At 45.2% G+C, this 18,843-nt stretch overlaps 1 protein-coding gene across 5 annotated transcripts in view; it reads right to left on the bottom strand.

The window, feature by feature from the left end:
- The window catches only part of ENAH (ENAH actin regulator), an 88,813-nt gene that overhangs the window by 37,399 nt on the left and 32,571 nt on the right, over positions 1-18,843 (bottom strand). For 3 of the 5 annotated variants that reach the window (XM_088449372.1, XM_088449375.1, XM_088449376.1), the window contains exon 3: positions 11,963-12,140. In XM_088449372.1, coding sequence (XP_088305498.1) covers positions 11,963-12,140 — 178 coding nt within the window. Of the gene's footprint in view, positions 1-11,953; positions 12,141-18,843 lie in introns of all 5 variants that reach the window. The other 2 variants (XM_088449371.1, XM_088449374.1) reach the window with 1 other exon arrangement.

The following is an 18,843-nucleotide window of genomic DNA, read 5'->3' as shown; positions in this document are numbered from 1 at the left end:
CCGGTTTTGCCAGAAACAAACATCAGTTAAGTGGTTAACGCAGGGCTCGACAAATCCCGAGCGCCATGTCGACTAAGATTTTAGTCCTGGCGACCGGGATTTCCAAGCCCCCACCACCACTGCCGCAGGGAAGCTCCTGCCGGGCACCCGCTGAAATGTTACCGGCGGACGCCTGACTCCCCGCAGCGGCAGCTCACTCCTGTTCGCCGGCGTACGGCTCCCCGCATGGGCATTATGGGAGAGACGTCATGACGACTCTCCCATAGTTCCGAAGAGCGGAAACGGCAGCGGACGCAGGATTGTGGCCTAAAGTAAGTATTCTTTTTTTTGTGTGTGTGTGTGCGCAGCACACTTAGAGTGGGCTTAGCACTGGGGGCACTATTTCAAGGGGCTTACTACTGGGGGCACTATTTCAAGGGGCTTACTACTGGGGGCACTATTTCAAGGGGCTTGCTACTGGGGGCACTATTTCAAGGGGCTTACTACTGGGGGCACTATTTCAAGGGGCTTACTACTGGGGGCACTATTTCAAGGGGCTTACTACTGGGGGCACTATTTCAAGGGGCTTACTACTGGGGGCACTATTTCAAGGGGCTTACTACTGGGGGCACTATTTCAAGGGGCTTACTACTGGGGGCACTATTTCAAGGGGCTTACTACTGGGGGCACTATTTCAAGGGGCTTACTACTGGGGGCACTATTTCAAGGGGCTTACTACTGGGGGCACTATTTCAAGGGGCTTACTACTGGGGGCACTATTTCAAGGGGCTTACTACTGGGGGCACTATTTCAAGGGGCTTACTACTGGGGGCACTATTTCAAGGGGCTTACTACTGGGGGCACTATTTCAAGGGGCTTACTACTGGGGGCACTATTTCAAGGGGCTTACTACTGGGGGCACTATTTCAAGGGACTTGCTACTAGGGGCACTATTTCAAGGGACTTGCTACTAGGGGCACTATTTCAAGGGGCTTACTACTAGGTTGAGGGGCACTGAAAGGGCATGTGTGGTTGTCTATACAAAGCTTTCATATATTTTGGTAATGGACGATGGCCTGGCTCAAACTTTTAAGATGGCTCCTAGATTTTACAAAAATTTGTCGAGCCCTGGGTTAAGGCAGTGACCAAACCTGGAAATCTAATGAATGTATTTTAGCTCCCCACACGCCCCTCAGCAAAGTCTCTGCTGGAGAGTATGCCCTCTTACCTGGCACTTCCTGGCACTGCTGTCCAGGGAAGTAAGCATAAAGCCAAATTATATAAATTAATTATGAATCTCACAAATAAGTAAGAAACACATGCAGGTCCTTAGGGGTATCGGAATGGTCTAAAATAATAGAAGAGATTGCGAAGAGTTCTACCTAAGGCAAAATATTAAAAAAAATAAAGACAGCGGCAATAATCTTTCCTACAGGGGACACCTGAACTCCGCCCGGCTAGCCCATCTTCTCGTAAGGTTGTTGGACACAATGCGGGTTTGAAGGAACAGTTAACCATATATGGTGGCCTAGTCCTAAAAATCAGACAATATTTGGCACAACAGTCACGATCAAGACGGTCACAGACACTGCGATACCAATGTAACCGCCATACTCACTCTCACACCGTAACCAGTTCTCTTACTGGTCACATGCTAAATCTGCTAAATCTTCCATTGCCTCTAATAGGGAATAAGTCAAACCCCTTGCACCAGTTGCTGTAACAAATAAATGGGGTCTATTTACTAAGTCTTGGAGAGAGAAAGTAGATGTAGTAAAAGTAGCAGCCAACCAGCTCCTGTCTGTCATTTTTTTTAAACACAGCCTGTAACATGACAGGAGCTGATTGGTTGGTACTTTCTCTATCCAAGGCTTAGTACATAGACCCCAAAGTTTGTCAGTTTTAGCATTTTGAATCCATCGCAAGAGTTCTTTAAGATCATCCAAACAAATTCCACTCCACCTGCTACCCCACGCTTACATATGATGGGGCAGCTGATGAAGGAGTCTAATTACAAAGAAGTACCAACCAATCAGCTCCTAACGGCCATGTCACAGGCTGTGTTTGAAAAATGACAGTTAGGAGCTGGTTGGTAATTTATCTCCGTCCTCTGATTCCATCCAAGGCTTAGTAAATAGACCCCCATATTTCTTTTCAGTCTCTTAACCCATCAGTGGTGAGACCTAACTTCCTGGTGAGCAGACAACCAGCAACTTATCATTTGCATGGACAGGACGCAAAGGAACGGACTATACTTCAGAATAGAAAGCCGGAGCTTCCAGACACCTGGGCTTCTAACGGTTTTGATCACTAAAATTAAAAAAAAAAAAAAAAACAAGTCTCTATCTTCCCAAGTATCCGATCACTCATCACTAAACATATGCATATTTTAATTTATTGATTTTAAGCTGCATACACACGTGAAGATTTTCTGTCCAACCATCCAAGTAGCTGATTGGTTGGAATGAAAATCTGGTAAGGTATGAAAGCGAATGACATTCAGCAATTTGCTCCCAAATGCCGGTAAATGGACAAAAACTGATTGAACAATTTTTTTTGGATCAAACGTTTAACAAACTTGTCTGACGCCATTTTCATCTGTTTTCTGGCATTTAGGAGCAAATTGCTGATCATCAGTTACTCTCATACGTTACCAGATCTTCATTCCAACCAATCAACTAGTTGGATGGCTGGACAGAAAATCTTTACGTGTGTATGCAGCATTAGTGTATTTTACTTTGTATTAATCTGTTATTTTTGTACATTTTATATACTGTTGTGACAGTGATTGTTGTGTTATGGTAACTTTAATATGTATACCTGTCATTAATACTTACTGAAAAAAAAATAATTTTAGTGCATTCAGTCTTTTTGTTCACTAGGACTAGTGACTTGACTGACGCAGATGGCGGCAACAGAAATAGAATAATCTGAATAATGTTGGGCTTCCCCCCCCCCCATGTCCCTGTCTCCGATAAGCACGGGCCCACATTCATTTAGACAACACTAAAGTCCAGTAAGATAACGCTGATGAGAGTTCTACACATTAAACCCATTATTATTTGTCTTTTGATGGGATGGAACAGACCAATTAGGCCGCTGCTACTGTAACAAACTCAGCAGACACAACATGAAAGCAGAGTACACAGGAATCGGTCCTATAAATGGCCACTAGAGGGCAGTATGAGAGCAGCAAATGGGTCTCCCGAGCTCATTTCAGAGAGCTGGAAGCAATTACAAAAATCACCATTTTTAACATTTACCCTTCTTACATCTTGACCTTAAATCCCCTCACTGTATAAACTGGAGAACTGCATCAATTCATACTGTGACACAGACATTAAACCACTGCGCCAAACACAATATCTATTTATAGAGGTCCACCTGCAGCTGCGCAGACGGATTATTCCAATTTGGCAATGAGATGCTGTAAGTGCTCGGAAATGACAACTGGACCTAAACAATGCCCCCCCCCCCCCCCCCCCCAAAGGAACGCCTGCCGTTTGTGGGCGGCTCTACTGACATCACCCTGAATCGGGGCCTAAGTTATTTACAGCACACGCATAGCTCTTTACAGACAATATTTGGGTCTTCACATCAGTCCTTGTCCCCAGTTGAGCTTACGATCTATGTTCCCCAACACATGTATGTACACATACATGGTTCATTTATTTTGGCTTGTGGGAGGAAACTGGAGAAAACCCATGAAAAGATACAAACTCCACACAGCTATGGCCTTGGTGGGAATGGGACCCATGGCCTCAGTGCTGTGAGTCAGCAAACTGACCATTGTGCTACCATGCAGCATCCGCCAAACACGGCAGAACTACACTGCCACCAAGTGGCCCCAAAATAAAATATATATTATATATATATTTTTTATTTTATTTATTTATTTATTTAGAGAGTCTCCCATATCCCCAATGCTGGGGACCAGGGGTATTTTGGATATCAGAATATTTTGTATTTTGGAATGTTTGCATAAAATAATGAAATATCTTGGGAATGGGACCCAAATATACATACAGAATGAATTTGTGTGTTATATACACCTTATACACAACCTGCAGGTAAATTTATACAATATTTTCAATAATTTTGTGGCTCAAAGAAAGTTTGTGTACATACATGAAATCTATGTTTCATATACACCTTATACACACAGCCGGAAGGTAATTTTATACAATAGTTTTAATAATTTTGTGCCTTAAACGAAGTTTGTGTACATTGAACCATCAAAAAGCAAAGGTTTCAATATGTAAATCATGCTAAAATATTCCGTATTTTGGAATATTTGGATATGGGAGACTCAACCTGTATAAAATATAATATAAATTTATATATATATATATATTAGGGGTGAGCGGGTTCGGATTTCTGGAATCCGAACCCCCCCGAGCCCCCCCCCCGATCCGAGGCAGATCCGAGTCAGGCTCGACTTTTCCCGCCTGACTCGGATTCCGAAATCGAGGCAAAACGTCATCATCCCGCCTTCCGGGTCTCGCGGGTTTTGGATCCTATATAAGGTACCCGCGTCGGCGCCATTTTCTCACTCGGCTGTGGACAGTGAAGAGGGAGGGTGGGAGTTAGGGCTGGCTGGGCTGTGTAGTGTAGTGTAGTATAGTGTAGTGTAGTGCAGAGTAGTGTTGTGCTGTGCTGCTGTTGTCCATAGGGGCTGTGTCCACTACTTCAAAGTCCATAGGGGCTGGCTGGACTGTGTTGTGCAGTCAGTTCTCCATAGGGGCTGTGTCCACTCCAAAGTCCTGTGCAGTGTCCCCGTCCTAAAGGTGTGCTGTAGTGTTGTCCAGGGGGTGCTCTGTTAGTCAGGGGTGCTCCCCCCAAGTGCTAAAAAAAAAATTATTTTCTGTGTTTGTGAATTGTGTGCGCAGTAGCCGCACGTGCATCAACAAAGTAGTGCCAAGCGTGCGCCTGTGTCATAAGTAAAGGGCCAGCTGGCTTGACCGTTAAAGGGTGCTGTAACCCCCAAAGTACACTCCAAACCAAATTAAAAAATATTTTCTGCGTTTGTGAATTGTGTGTGCAGTAGCCGCACGTGCTCAACAAAGTAGTGCCAAGCGTGCGCCTGTGTCATAAGTAAAGGGCCGGCTGGCTTGACAATTAAAGGGTGCTGTAACCCCCAAAGTACACTCCAGTCCAAACCAAATTAAAAAATATTTTTTGTGTTTGTGAATTGTGTGCACTGTGGCTGCACGTGCATCAACAAAGGAGCAGCGCCAAGCGTGCGCCTGTGTCCCATAAGTAAAGAGCCGGCTGGCTCATTTCTTAAAGGGTGGTGTAACCCACAAAGTGCACTACTCTCCAGCAAAAATAAAAAAATATTTTCTGTGTTTGTGTGCGCCTTAGCCGCACGTATATATCAATATAACATAAAAGGAGGACCAAACTTTCTCCGATAAAAATAAAGTAGGGAAAGATCAAGAACCACTTCCTCCTAGTGCTGTTGCTGCTGCTGGGAGTTGTTCATCATCCCAGAGAGGAAGTAGGAACACCACTACTTTTACTAAACAATTGACCCTCCAACAGTCCCTAGCGATGAGGATGAAGTACGACAGCAGTCATCCTGAAGCAAAACGTATAACTGAGGCCTTGACTGCTATGTTGGTGTTAGACGTGCGTCCGGTATCCGCCATTAGTGCAGTGGGATTTAGACAATTGATGGAGGTAGTGTGTCCCCGGTTCCAAATCCCGTCTAGATTCCACCTGCATCCTCAAAGCAGCAGCGACAAGCGTGCGTCTGTCTGTTAAAGGGTGGTGTAACCCTCAAAGTGCGCTCCACAAACAATAAAAAATATTCTTCTTTTTTTTTCTGTCTTTGTGAATTGTGTGGGCTGTAGCCGCACTTGCATCCTCAAAGCAGCAGCGATAAGCGTGCGTCTGTCTGTTAAAGGATTACATCGGTGACAGCATCCAAGTAGGCATGTCAGACAGTCCGTACCTGTACTGGCAGGAAAAAGAAGCAATTTGGAGGTCCCTGTACAAACTGGCTCTATTTTACCTGAGTTGCCCCCCCTCCAGTGTGTACTCCGAAAGAGTGTTTAGTGCAGCCGGGAACCTTGTCAGCGAAAGGCGTAGGAGGTTGCTTCCACAAAATGTGGAGAAGATGATGTTCATAAAATGAATTATCAACTCTTCCAGGGAGACCAGCCTCCAGAACGTACAGAGGGATCTGCGGTTGTGGATTCCAGCGGGGACGAATTAATACTCTGTGAGGAAGAGGATGTACACAACACTGAAGAGGGTGAGGAATCGGAGGATGAGGACGACATCTTGCCTCCGTAGAGCCAGTTTGTGCAGGGACAGATTAATTGCCAGCTTGTTTTGTGGGGGCCCAAACGAACCAATCATTTCAGCCACAGTCGTGTGGCAGACCCTGGCGCTGAAATGTTTGGTTTGTTAAAGTGTGCATGTCCTGTTTATACAACATAAGGGTGGGTGGGAGGGCCCAAGGACAATTCCATCTTGCACCTCTTTTTTTTCTTTGCATTATGTATAGTTTGGGGCCTAGTTTTTCAAACTGCCATCCTGTCTGCCACTGCAGTGTCACTCCTAGATGGGCCACGTGTTTGTGTCGCCCACTCGTATCTCTTAGCATAGTCATCCAGCTACCTCGGTGCAACCTTTTGGACATAAAAACACTATTGTGAGGTGTGAGGTGTTCAGAATAGACTGGAAATGAGTGGAAATTAAGGTTATTGAGGTTAATAATAGCATAGGAGCAGAAAAACCCACAAATTCTGTGATTTTAGCTGTTTTTATGCTTTTTTTCAAAAAAATACAGATCCAAAACACAAAACCCAGAACACGGAAGGGTGGTTTTGGCAAAACCAATCCAGATCCAAAACACGAAGAAAGATCCAGATCCAAAACACGAAAAGTGGCTGGTGCACACCCCTAATAAATATATAAATATATATATATATATATATATATATATATATACACATACACACACACACATATACATACACACACACACATATACATACACACACACACATATATATATATATATATACACACACACACACACCTACTGTATACACACATGCAAATAAAAGACAACCAAATGCTGGATAGGATGCACATAGCAAACCTCAGTGCTTTCCTGTATAACTGTCCCCTTAGTGCTTTGTTTTAGACTTTAAGCCTATGGTAATGTATTAGCAGTCTTCTTGTGTAAAACTCAGTGTGTGCACAATAGTCATTTGAGAATATAAACCATGAATTCACTATAAGCATCACTGAGGTACGAGCCACGCTGTGCCTCTGCGACGTCACTCGTTCCAAGTGAAATAATAGGCTGAACAGTAACTCTATATAAGAACAGCCAATTATGACAAACAATCCTTGCGCCAATCTCCTTCCAATGTACGTTCACTGTGTGAATTGCAGATGAATGGAGCGTCTTCTCATATATGTAGAGTGAAATGACTCCGTGGATATAAAAACAAAAGACATATGGAGAACTGTGTTATTAGAGATTAGTCTAAAACAGATAACTTGTCAAACAGGACCTTGGAGGAAAAACCATACAAGAGACCCTTCCACAAATGGTCCTCAGGTGTCAGAATGAAAGTGAAACACCCCACACAGGGCGGAATTCAATTGATTATTCCCCCCTTCGCACCCGATGGAGCTATTCTATTGTTGCTCCTGTTGGGTGCGATCAGCTGCTAGCGCTCAATTTCAGCTCGCAGCCCCAGAGGGGTGCGGGCTGAAATCGGCGAAAAGTGTCCTGTTTGGGCGCCCAAACGGCACTTTTCGCAATCGCGCCCAGCACTTTGGTCGGGGTTAGCCGTTTTACGCGGCTAAACCCGACCACTTTGGGTGCGATCAAAGTGAAACGCTGGCACAATTGAATAGCGGCCCGCAATCTCCTGTCACTTTAGACGGGAGATGCGGGCCGCGAAATCAATTGAATTCCGCCCACAGTGTTTAGTGATGGTAATCAATGCTGACATAATTGTTACATGTGAACAATGTATATAATCACATCAAGGTTTCTTTACCCAAAGAGTAGTGGTGACACAATGTATGATGCTCACATAAAAGCTTACTTGGAGCTGATAGGTAGAAAGCTTATAAAGGTTTCTTTTATCTTCTTTATATACAATCCCATAAAGGCTCCAAAATACAAAAGCAATACTGGATATGGTGTAATAGGTTTTAGACAAAAAGGTTTATTAAAACATGAAGACAATTAAAAAAAAAAAAAAAAAAAGTGGGGTTTAGCCTCCGTACCAGATAGATGATAAACAGCATTCACAAAAGGTATGTACACCAACAGATGGATGTAACCCGGGGATTCCACCGTGAGGAATACATACAAAAGATCCAGCCTCAGGTACTACGGAAAAACCTCCACCGGCGCTCCTCCTGACCTGCTTCCACACCCCTGGATGTCTTTTTCAAAGTGGAGTGCATAAAACTAAAATGAGGCTTTAAATACTCGCGTACCGGAAGTGCGGTACCAAAAGTCCACCTCCGTGTTATAAACAAAGAGATGAACTAAATATAACTAGCCTTCACTATAATATACCCGACCATGCTCTACAGCCCAGTTGCTCCTCTGCGATCTCCGGTAGTAAGGAGAAAAGCGGCGTACTGTCCGTATAGGTGCTGGTTGTAATGAACACAGATCTCAATAAAGTTCATTGAGATCAGGTGATCGCGGCCGAACAGGTCATGTGATCGGTGTTTAGAATACTCAGAGGAAAATAAAACAGGGTTGCATAGTACTTAGTAGGTTGCTATGTAAACAACCTTTAAACACATCTGTAAAAAAATTATGAAGTACACCTTAATAGCCAAAAGAACAGCGGCCTACTATCCGTGCAGGGGCTGGTTGTAATGAACACAGATCTCAATAAAGTTTATTGAGATCATGTGATCGCGGCTGAGCAGGTCATGTGATCGGAGTTTAGAATACTCAGAGAAGAATAAAACAGGGTTACATAGTACTTAGTAGGTTGCTATGTAAACAACCTTTAGACACCTGTAATAGGTTATGAGATACACCTTAATGGAATACCTGAATGGCACCTTCACATATTTCAAATTGCATTCAATAAATGTAATAAATAATGTACATAAAAAAATATAAAAAACATATAATGCAAAACCTATATATTTCAAAAGAAATTGGAGCATTCTTCTCAAAGATGAAATCTTAGAAAAAGTTTTACCTGTTATACCTGAAATAGATTTCTTCCTAGAAATAAAGGCTTTTATAGGTGTGGTGAATGTAAATGATGCTAGGCTTACCCTAGTACTATGTCTAAAGTCACTGAATATCAAACTTCAGGGAAAAATGATAAAATCATGGATTTTATTACATGCCATACACGTTATGCCATATATGCCATTGAGTGTTCATGTAAGATGGTACGTGTTGGCAAAACGAAAAGAGCACTAAAAATAAGATGGGCAGAACATGCTAGAAACATTCTAAAAGGGTCAGAAAACCATCCGTTTCCGGCGCATTTTAAGACTAAACATGATATCTCGCTTATAGGCACTGAACGTTTTTGTGGTATCTCTTTAGTTAAAGACAATTGGAGGTCTAATAATAAAGATCTACGTTTAGCCCAACAAGAAATGAGAGGCATATATGATACCTTAAAACCTGCAGGTTTAAATCATGATTTTGGAGGTTAAGTGGTTTTTATAGTTTATTAATTAGTATATGAAATATTTATTTATCCATTTAGGATTGCTCTACTCATTATAGTAGGTGTATATATAGATTTAGCATTATATGTTTTATATTTTCTATGTACAGGTTGAGTCTCCCATATCCAAAATGCTTGGGACCAGGGGTATTTTGGATATCGGAATATACCGTATTTTGGAATATTTGCCTACTACAATGAAATATCTTGGGAATAGGACCCAAATCTAAACACAGAATGCATTTATGTGTTATATACACCTTATACACACAGCCTGCAGGCCATTTTACACAATCATTTCAATAATTTTGTGGCTCAAGCAAAGTTTGTCTACATACTTGAAATTCATTTATCTTCCATATAGACCTTATACACAAAGCCTGAAGGTATTTTTATGCAATATATTTAATAAGTTTGTGTACATTGAACCATCAAAAAGCAAAAGGTTTCACTATCTCAGTCATGCTAAAAATATTCCGTATTTCGGAATATTTGGATATGGGAGACTCAACCTGTACATTATTTATTACGTTTATTGAATGCAATTTGAAATATGTGAAGGTGCCATTCGGGTATTCCATTAAGGTGTATCTCATAACCTATTACAGGTGTCTAAAGGTTGTTTACATAGCAACCTACTAAGTACTATGCAACCCTGTTTTACTTTCCTCTGAGTATTCTAAACACCGATCACATGACCTGTTCGGCCGCGATCACTTGATCTCAATGAACTTTATTGAGATCTGTTTTCATTACAACCAGCCCCTATACGGACAGTACGCCGCTTTTCTCCTTACTACCGGAGATCGCGGAGGAGCAACTGGGCTGTAGAGCATGGTCGGGTATATTATAGTGAAGGCTAGTTATATTTAGTTCACCTCTCTTTGTTTATAAACACGGAGGTGGACTTCCGGTACCGCACTTCCGGTACGCGAGTATTTAAAGCCTCATTTTAGTTTTATGCACTCCACTTTGAAAAAGACATCCAGGGGTGTGGAAACAGGTCAGGAGGAGCGCCGGTGGAGGTTTTTCCGTAGTACCTGAGGCTGGATCTTTTGTATGTATTCCTCACGGTGGAATCCCCGGGTTTCATCCATCTGTTGGTGTACATACCTTTGTGAATGCTGTTTATCATCTATCTGGTACGGAGGCTGAACCCCACTTTTTTTTTTTTTTTAATTGTCTTCATGTTTTAATAAACCTTTTTGTCTAAAACCTATTACACCATATCCAGTATTGCTTTTGTATTTTGGAGCCTTTATGGGATTGTATATAAAGAAGATAAAAGAAACCTTTATAAGCTTTCTACCTATCAGCTCCAAGTAAGCTTTTATGTGAGCGTCATACATTGTGTCACCACTACTCTTTGGGTAAAGAAACCTTGATGTGATTATAATTATATACATTGTTCACATGTAACAATTATGTCAGCATTGATTACCATCACTAAACACTGTGTGGGGTGTTTCACTTTCATTCTGACACCTGAGGACCATTTGTGGAAGGGTCTCTTGTATGGTTTTTCCTCCAAGGTCCTGGTTTGAGAAGTTATCTGTTTTAGACTAATCTCTAATAACACAGTTCTCCATATGTCTATGTATTTGACAAGTTAGGGCGACTTGTTTTTATGACATTTCCATGCTGCCTGTCTAGTTGCACTGTGATATAGTTTTTTTTTTACAATCTTGAACAGTAACTCTAGCCCACAAAATAGCTGCCTCCGCGGTTTACAAGCAAACAAGATAAGAACTCTATAGGAGACGGAGTTTCTCCTGTTTATGGAAGCAGGCAGCAGTGAGACAGGAAAGAAACAGACGCCTCCAGTGCACAGTCCGTCTCCAACCAAGCGTGCCGGCGTCAGACAGACAGTGGAGGGCTTGTGACCAGGCATTCCTCTGGCAAGGGACAGGCTTGCAGTTCCCAAGCACATGTAACAGTCAGCTAGGAGCCAGGACACTGCAGATCTGCCTTACCTCACTGATAACAATTTATGATTGGTGGGGGGAGGGGAGGGGGCTGCACTGCAGTCAGATAACTAAACCGATGGAAAGTTGGTAAAACCAAACAATACTGCACTCAATCCCACAGTGCAGCTCCGACTGGTCACTGGGACCAGCTCGACCGATCCCATCGCAGTCATACTGGAATAAAATGATATTGGATCAAATGCAATCGGGTAGGACTTAATACTGGGACCGGGAGTGCTGAGAGGTATGTAAGGGACCTCACGGTGCAGTATTTGTACTCATTACAGCGGTGTGTAAGAAATATATAATGCGCACTTTTCTCACCAGATTCCTGCGAGTTCAGCACCTCCAGAGCATGCATCATGGCACTCGCAAACACATTGGCATCTTCCTTGCTCCCAAAATTGAGCCCGTACACCTGCCGGGCATCCCGCCACTGGTGGAAGGTCTGAGTCGCTTGGTTGTACTTCAGCCCCTTAGGAATCGCACAGTTGATCACCACCTAAATCACAAAAGCACAATAAGGTGAGAAGATGAGTAAACGCTAAATAAAAGTCAATTCATTTTTTAGATTCCAATATTAGAATAAGTTGGATCTGTATCGCCCGCGTCTGCTCAGATACTTCCTGAGAGATTCTGTGTACACAAAATACACCGAATATATCATCACTTACAGATGTATAGATTTATTTTTTGAAGAATGCTATAACAGGCGCACAGTCCCATCCAGCACTAAGGGGAGAATGCTATAAACACGCGCACAGTCCCATCCAGCACTAAGGGAAGAATGCTATAACAGGCGCACAGTCCCATCCAGCACTAAGGGAAGTATGCTATAAACACGCGCACAGTCCCATCCAGCACTAAGGGAAGAATGCTATAAACACGCGCACAGTCCCATCCAGCACTAAGGGAAGAATGCTATAACAGGCGCACAGTCCCATCCAGCACTAAGGGAAGAATGCTATAACAGGCGCACAGTCCCATCCAGCACTAAGGGAAGAATGCTATAACAGGCGCACAGTCCCATCCAGCACTAAGGGAAGAATGCTATAACAGGCGCACAGTCCCATCCAGCACTAAGGGAAGAATGCTATAACAGGCGCACAGTCCCATCCAGCACTAAGGGAAGTATGCTATAAACACGCGCACAGTCCCATCCAGCACTAAGGGAAGAATGCTATAACACGCGCACAGTCCCATCCAGCACTAAGGGAAGAATGCTATAACAGGCGCACAGTCCCATCCAGCACTAAGGGAAGAATGCTATAACAGGCGCACAGTCCCATCCAGCACTAAGGGAAGAATGCTATAACAGGCGCACAGTCCCATCCAGCACTAAGGGAAGAATGCTATAACAGGCGCACAGTCCCATCCAGCACTAAGGGAAGAATGCTATAACACGCGCACAGTCCCATCCAGCACTAAGGGAAGAATGCTATAAACACGCGCACAGTCCCATCCAGCACTAAGGGAAGTATGCTATAACAGGCGCACAGTCCCATCCAGCACTAAGGGAAGTATGCTATAACACGCGCACAGTCCCATCCAGCACTAAGGGAAGAATGCTATAACACGCGCACAGTCCCATCCAGCACTAAGGGAAGAATGCTATAACACGCGCACAGTCCCATCCAGCACTAAGGGAAGAATGCTATAACACGCGCACAGTCCCATCCAGCACTAAGGGAAGAATGCTATAACAGGCGCACAGTCCCATCCAGCACTAAGGAAAGAATGCTATAACAGGCGCACAGTCCCATCCAGCACTAAGGGAAGAATGCTATAACACGCGCACAGTCCCATCCAGCACTAAGGGAAGAATGCTATAAACACGCGCACAGTCCCATCCAGCACTAAGGGAAGTATGCTATAACACGCGCACAGTCCCATCCAGCACTAAGGGAAGAATGCTATAACAGGCGCACAGTCCCATCCAGCACTAAGGGAAGAATGCTATAACAGGCGCACAGTCCCATCCAGCACTAAGGGAAGAATGCTATAACACGCGCACAGTCCCATCCAGCACTAAGGGAAGAATGCTATAACAGGCGCACAGTCCCATCCAGCACTAAGGGAAGAATGCTATAACAGGCGCACAGTCCCATCCAGCACTAAGGGAAGAATGCTATAACAGGCGCACAGTCCCATCCAGCACTAAGGGAAGAATGCTATAACAGGCGCACAGTCCCATCCAGCACTAAGGGAAGAATGCTATAACACGCGCACAGTCCCATCCAGCACTAAGGGAAGAATGCTATAACACGCGCACAGTCCCATCCAGCACTAAGGGAAGAATGCTATAACACGCGCACAGTCCCATCCAGCACTAAGGGAAGTATGCTATAACACGCGCACAGTCCCATCCAGCACTAAGGGAAGAATGCTATAAACACGCGCACAGTCCCATCCAGCACTAAGGGAAGAATGCTATAAACACGCGCACAGTCCCATCCAGCACTAAGGGAAGAATGCTATAACAGGCGCACAGTCCCATCCAGCACTAAGGGAAGTATGCTATAACAGGCGCACAGTCCCATCCAGCACTAAGGGAAGTATGCTATAACACGCGCACAGTCCCATCCAGCACTAAGGGAAGTATGCTATAACACGCGCACAGTCCCATCCAGCACTAAGGGAAGAATGCTATAACACGCGCACAGTCCCATCCAGCACTAAGGGAAGTATGCTATAACAGGCGCACAGTCCCATCCAGCACTAAGGGAAGAATGCTATAACAGGCGCACAGTCCCATCCAGCACTAAGGGAAGAATGCTATAACAGGCGCACAGTCCCATCCAGCACTAAGGGAAGTATGCTATAACACGCGCACAGTCCCATCCAGCACTAAGGGAAGAATGCTATAACAGGCGCACAGTCCCATCCAGCACTAAGGGAAGAATGCTATAACAGGCGCACAGTCCAATCCAGCACTAAGGAAAGAATGCTATAACAGGCGCACAGTCCCATCCAGCACTAAGGAAAGAATGCTATAAACACGCGCACAGTCCCATCCAGCACTAAGGGAAGAATGCTATAACAGGCGCACAGTCCCATCCAGCACTAAGGGAAGTATGCTATAACACGCGCACAGTCCCATCCAGCACTAAGGGAAGAATGCTATAACACGCGCACAGTCCCATCCAGCACTAAGGGAAGAATGCTATAACACGCGCACAGTCCCATCCAGCACTAAGGGAAGTATGCTATAACAGGCGCACAGTCCCATCCAGCACTAAGGGAAGAATGCTATAACACGCGCACAGTCCCATCCAGCACTAAGGGAAGAATGCTATAACACGCGCACAGTCCCATCCAGCACTAAGGGAAGTATGCTATAACACGCGCACAGTCCCATCCAGCACTAAGGGAAGAATGCTATAACAGGCGCACAGTCCCATCCAGCACTAAGGGAAGAATGCTATAACAGGCGCACAGTCCCATCCAGCACTAAGGAAAGAATGCTATAACAGGCGCACAGTCCCATCCAGCACTAAGGGAAGAATGCTATAACACGCGCACAGTCCCATCCAGCACTAAGGGGAGACTGCTATAACACGCCCACAGTCCCATCCAGCACTAAGGGAAGAATGCTATAACACGCGCACAGTCCCATCCAGCACTAAGGGAAGAATGCTATAACACGCGCACAGTCCCATCCAGCACTAAGGGGAGACTGCTATAACACGCGCACAGTCCCATCCAGCACTAAGGGGAGAATGCTATAACAGGCGCACAGTCCCATCCAGCACTAAGGGAAGAATGCTATAACAGGCGCACAGTCCCATCCAGCACTAAGGGAAGAATGCTATAACAGGCGCACAGTCCCATCCAGCACTAAGGAAAGAATGCTATAACAGGCGCACAGTCCCATCCAGCACTAAGGAAAGAATGCTATAACAGGCGCACAGTCCCATCCAGCACTAAGGAAAGAATGCTATAACAGGCGCACAGTCCCATCCAGCACTAAGGGAAGAATGCTATAACAGGCGCACAGTCCCATCCAGCACTAAGGGAAGAATGCTATAACAGGCGCACAGTCCCATCCAGCACTAAGGGAAGAATGCTATAACAGGCGCACAGTCCCATCCAGCACTAAGGGAAGAATACTATAACAGGCGCACAGTCCCATCCAGCACTAAGGGAAGAATGCTATAACACGCGCACAGTCCCATCCAGCACTAAGGGAAGAATGCTAAAACATGCGCACAGTCCCATCCAGCACTAAGGGGAGAAGGCAAAATGTTTTATCGCGGCCACAGTTCCGAACTAAAGCGAATGGGCTGGGCGCAAGTGCTGCCTGCACCCATTATTTCTGCCCGCACCATCGTGATGTGTCAAGCAGAAATCCACCCAAAGTCGGGCATTTGGGCAACACGCCCAGTAGCCTGCACGAGTTTAGCCAGGCTTATCGCGTTGCATTTGGTCGCGACATCCTCAATAAGTAATGAGCGCCCACTGCACTGGCGGCCAGCGGCACAAACAACCGAATAGCTCCTGTCACTTTAGATGGCAGCTGCACAAAGACAAATGAATTAGCCCCGATTGGGGAAAAACACATGGCAACCCCAGTGCCCGAGTAGAACGTCAGGTTCTTCTTTGTGGAAGATACATCACAGTGCAGAGCGGGATCTGCGCTATAATGGAATGGGAGCCAATAAGCATCTCTACCCCTACCAGCGACCCAGTAAAAGACCACAACCAAACCTAGAACGCTTCTTTAAAGGTCATGCCAATAAAAGAAAACCATAATTCTCTGCAGATGATAGTTAAATCTCATGCTGAGTACACACGTAAAAGATTTTCTGTCCAACCATCCAACTAGTTGATTGGTTGGAATGAAAATCTGGTAAGGGACGAAAGCAAATGACAATCAGCAATTTGCTCCCAAACGCCGGAAAATGGACAAAAACTGTCGTTTGAACAAACTGTTTAGATCAAACATTTAACAAACTTGTCTGACGCCATTTTCATCTGTTTTCTGGCGTTTAGGAGCAAATTGCTGATCATCAGTTACTCCCATACCTTACCAGATTTTCATTCCAACCAATCAGCTAGCTGGATGGTTGGACAGAACATCTTTACGTATGTACCCAGCTTTAGTTCTCCGATACAATAGCCGCAGGATTATTTTCAGTTTACATGATTGAAAAGAGGAACAAAATATGTATTTCTTAGCTAATTACTCTCCACACTAAGAAATGCTAAATTGCCATGAAACACACTTTCCACGACTACCTCATGCTGGGATATTGCAGGATACTTGTACAGTACAGCAACAAAAATACACGTATGAAAGATATTCTGCCCACTTCCTCACTAAGCTCCCTTTATAGCACTACTTGGCACAGTTTTTAGGACCCCCATGTCCAGGCATTGTATTGTGAAAGGATACAATACAATAAGACTGGCAGGGCAGCTATAGGATAGAAAAAGATTATGGGGAAGAGAAGAGAAACAAGGACAACTTTACTGAATGTTGAGGTATCATTCACCAACACGGGCAGTATAATGTGACCAACACATTATACGGCTAGAATCCGGTTATGTATACAACATGCAGGTACCATTTGGGGCAGCAGAAGCTGAAATGTTGGTAAGTGAATGTGATGTTAGGGGGGGATTTTCCACTTGCGTTCATCACTTCTTCAGTGTCACTACTGTTGTCTATGGAATGTGTTATATCTTTCCAGCTCCCACGGGGAATGTGCTTAAATTTAAATAACTGAGATAACAAGGTAATCGCTCTCAATGGCCAGGAAGAAAGGGGCTTAATTCATTGCAGGGAATGTGGAACAAATGCAGTCAGCACTTCTCTGGTGTATAATCATTAACCAGAGAGGTAAAACAAAAGTCACTATAACGGTGAATGAGCAGACACCGGAAACATGCCCGAAGTTATCCAGGACTGGTAAAAAGTCAGCAAACAATGTATTGATGGAATGGGCATGGGATGCCAGCTGACAAAATCCCGATGTTGGCATCCCGACAGGGTTAGGATACAGACACCTGTCAGACCCGTATCCTAACCCTCTCCCCCTGGTGCCTAATCCTAACCTCTCCCTCCCCGCACCCTAAACCTAGCCGTCTCCCCCAGTGCCTAATCCTAACCTCTCCCTCCCCGCACCCTCAACCTAGCCCTCTCCCCCAGTGCCTAATCCTAACCTCTCCCTCCCCGCACCCTAAACCTAGCCCTCTCCCCCAGTGCCTAATCCTAACCTCTCCCTCCCCGCACCCTAAACCTAGCCCTCTCCCCCAGTGCCTTACCCTAACCCGGCTACTTACCTTGGGGATTCTGGCGGCGGGCGTCCCTTCTGTCGGGGTACTGAACGTATCCCGTATTAATTCTCAGCCTCAGGGGTGCCAAGCTGCCAGGCTGGAGGTGTCACGAAAGTACCTATAAAAGGACTATGGGGCCGTTTCAGAGCTGAACGCTATTCCGACGTTCACGCCGTAGAGAGATTATCGGTGGTCTGCGCATGCGTCCCACCCACATCGGGCACGCGGTGTGAAAGAATTGCGATCTCGCACGCTGTGAGGATTCACTCGCAATTGATTGACAGGAAGAGACTGTTATGTGGGGGGTTTACAGGGAGTTTCGGCCAAAAGACAGGAGTGTCGAGACAGTTTCCTGGGCATGTACTAACCAGCGTCTGCGATCGCGCACGCATAGAGCGAACCTCCAGCATCTCAATCATCAGAGCTATTCTGAGTGACCATAGACTGACGCCAGCTTTCCATGCTTTGAAGATCTGCGAATGTGTAGAGAGCTGCGAGGGCTCCGATGGGGGCGTCTCAATACAAAATCTGCCGATCAGTGAGCATATGCAGCCGCGTATGCATTACCGCCCGTCTCTGAATCAGGCCTAGTCTTCATTCTAGCACCCTGCACCAGTCACAACACATGCAGTTCCCCTTTCCTACCAGGGGTGTCACTCTCTGCTCTGGTGCCTCTTGCACACTTACACAACCCGCGCAGTTCCCCTTTCCTGCCAGGGGTGTCACTCTCTGCTCTGGTGCCTCTTGCACACTTACACAAGCCGTGCAGTTCCTCTTTCCTGCCAGGGGTGTCGCTCTCTGCTCTGGTGCCTCTTGCACACTTACACAAGCCGCGCAGTTCCTCTTTCCTGCCAGGGGTGTCGCTCTCTGCTCTGGTGCCTCTTGCACACTTACACAAGCCGCGCAGTTCCCCTTTCCTGCCTGGA

This window comes from Taudactylus pleione, unplaced genomic scaffold, assembly GCF_031769625.1.
Source record: "Taudactylus pleione unplaced genomic scaffold, aTauple2 ptg000483l, whole genome shotgun sequence".
Lineage (NCBI taxonomy): Eukaryota > Metazoa > Chordata > Amphibia > Anura > Myobatrachidae > Taudactylus > Taudactylus pleione.
This window is presented reverse-complemented; position numbering and strand designations above follow the sequence as displayed.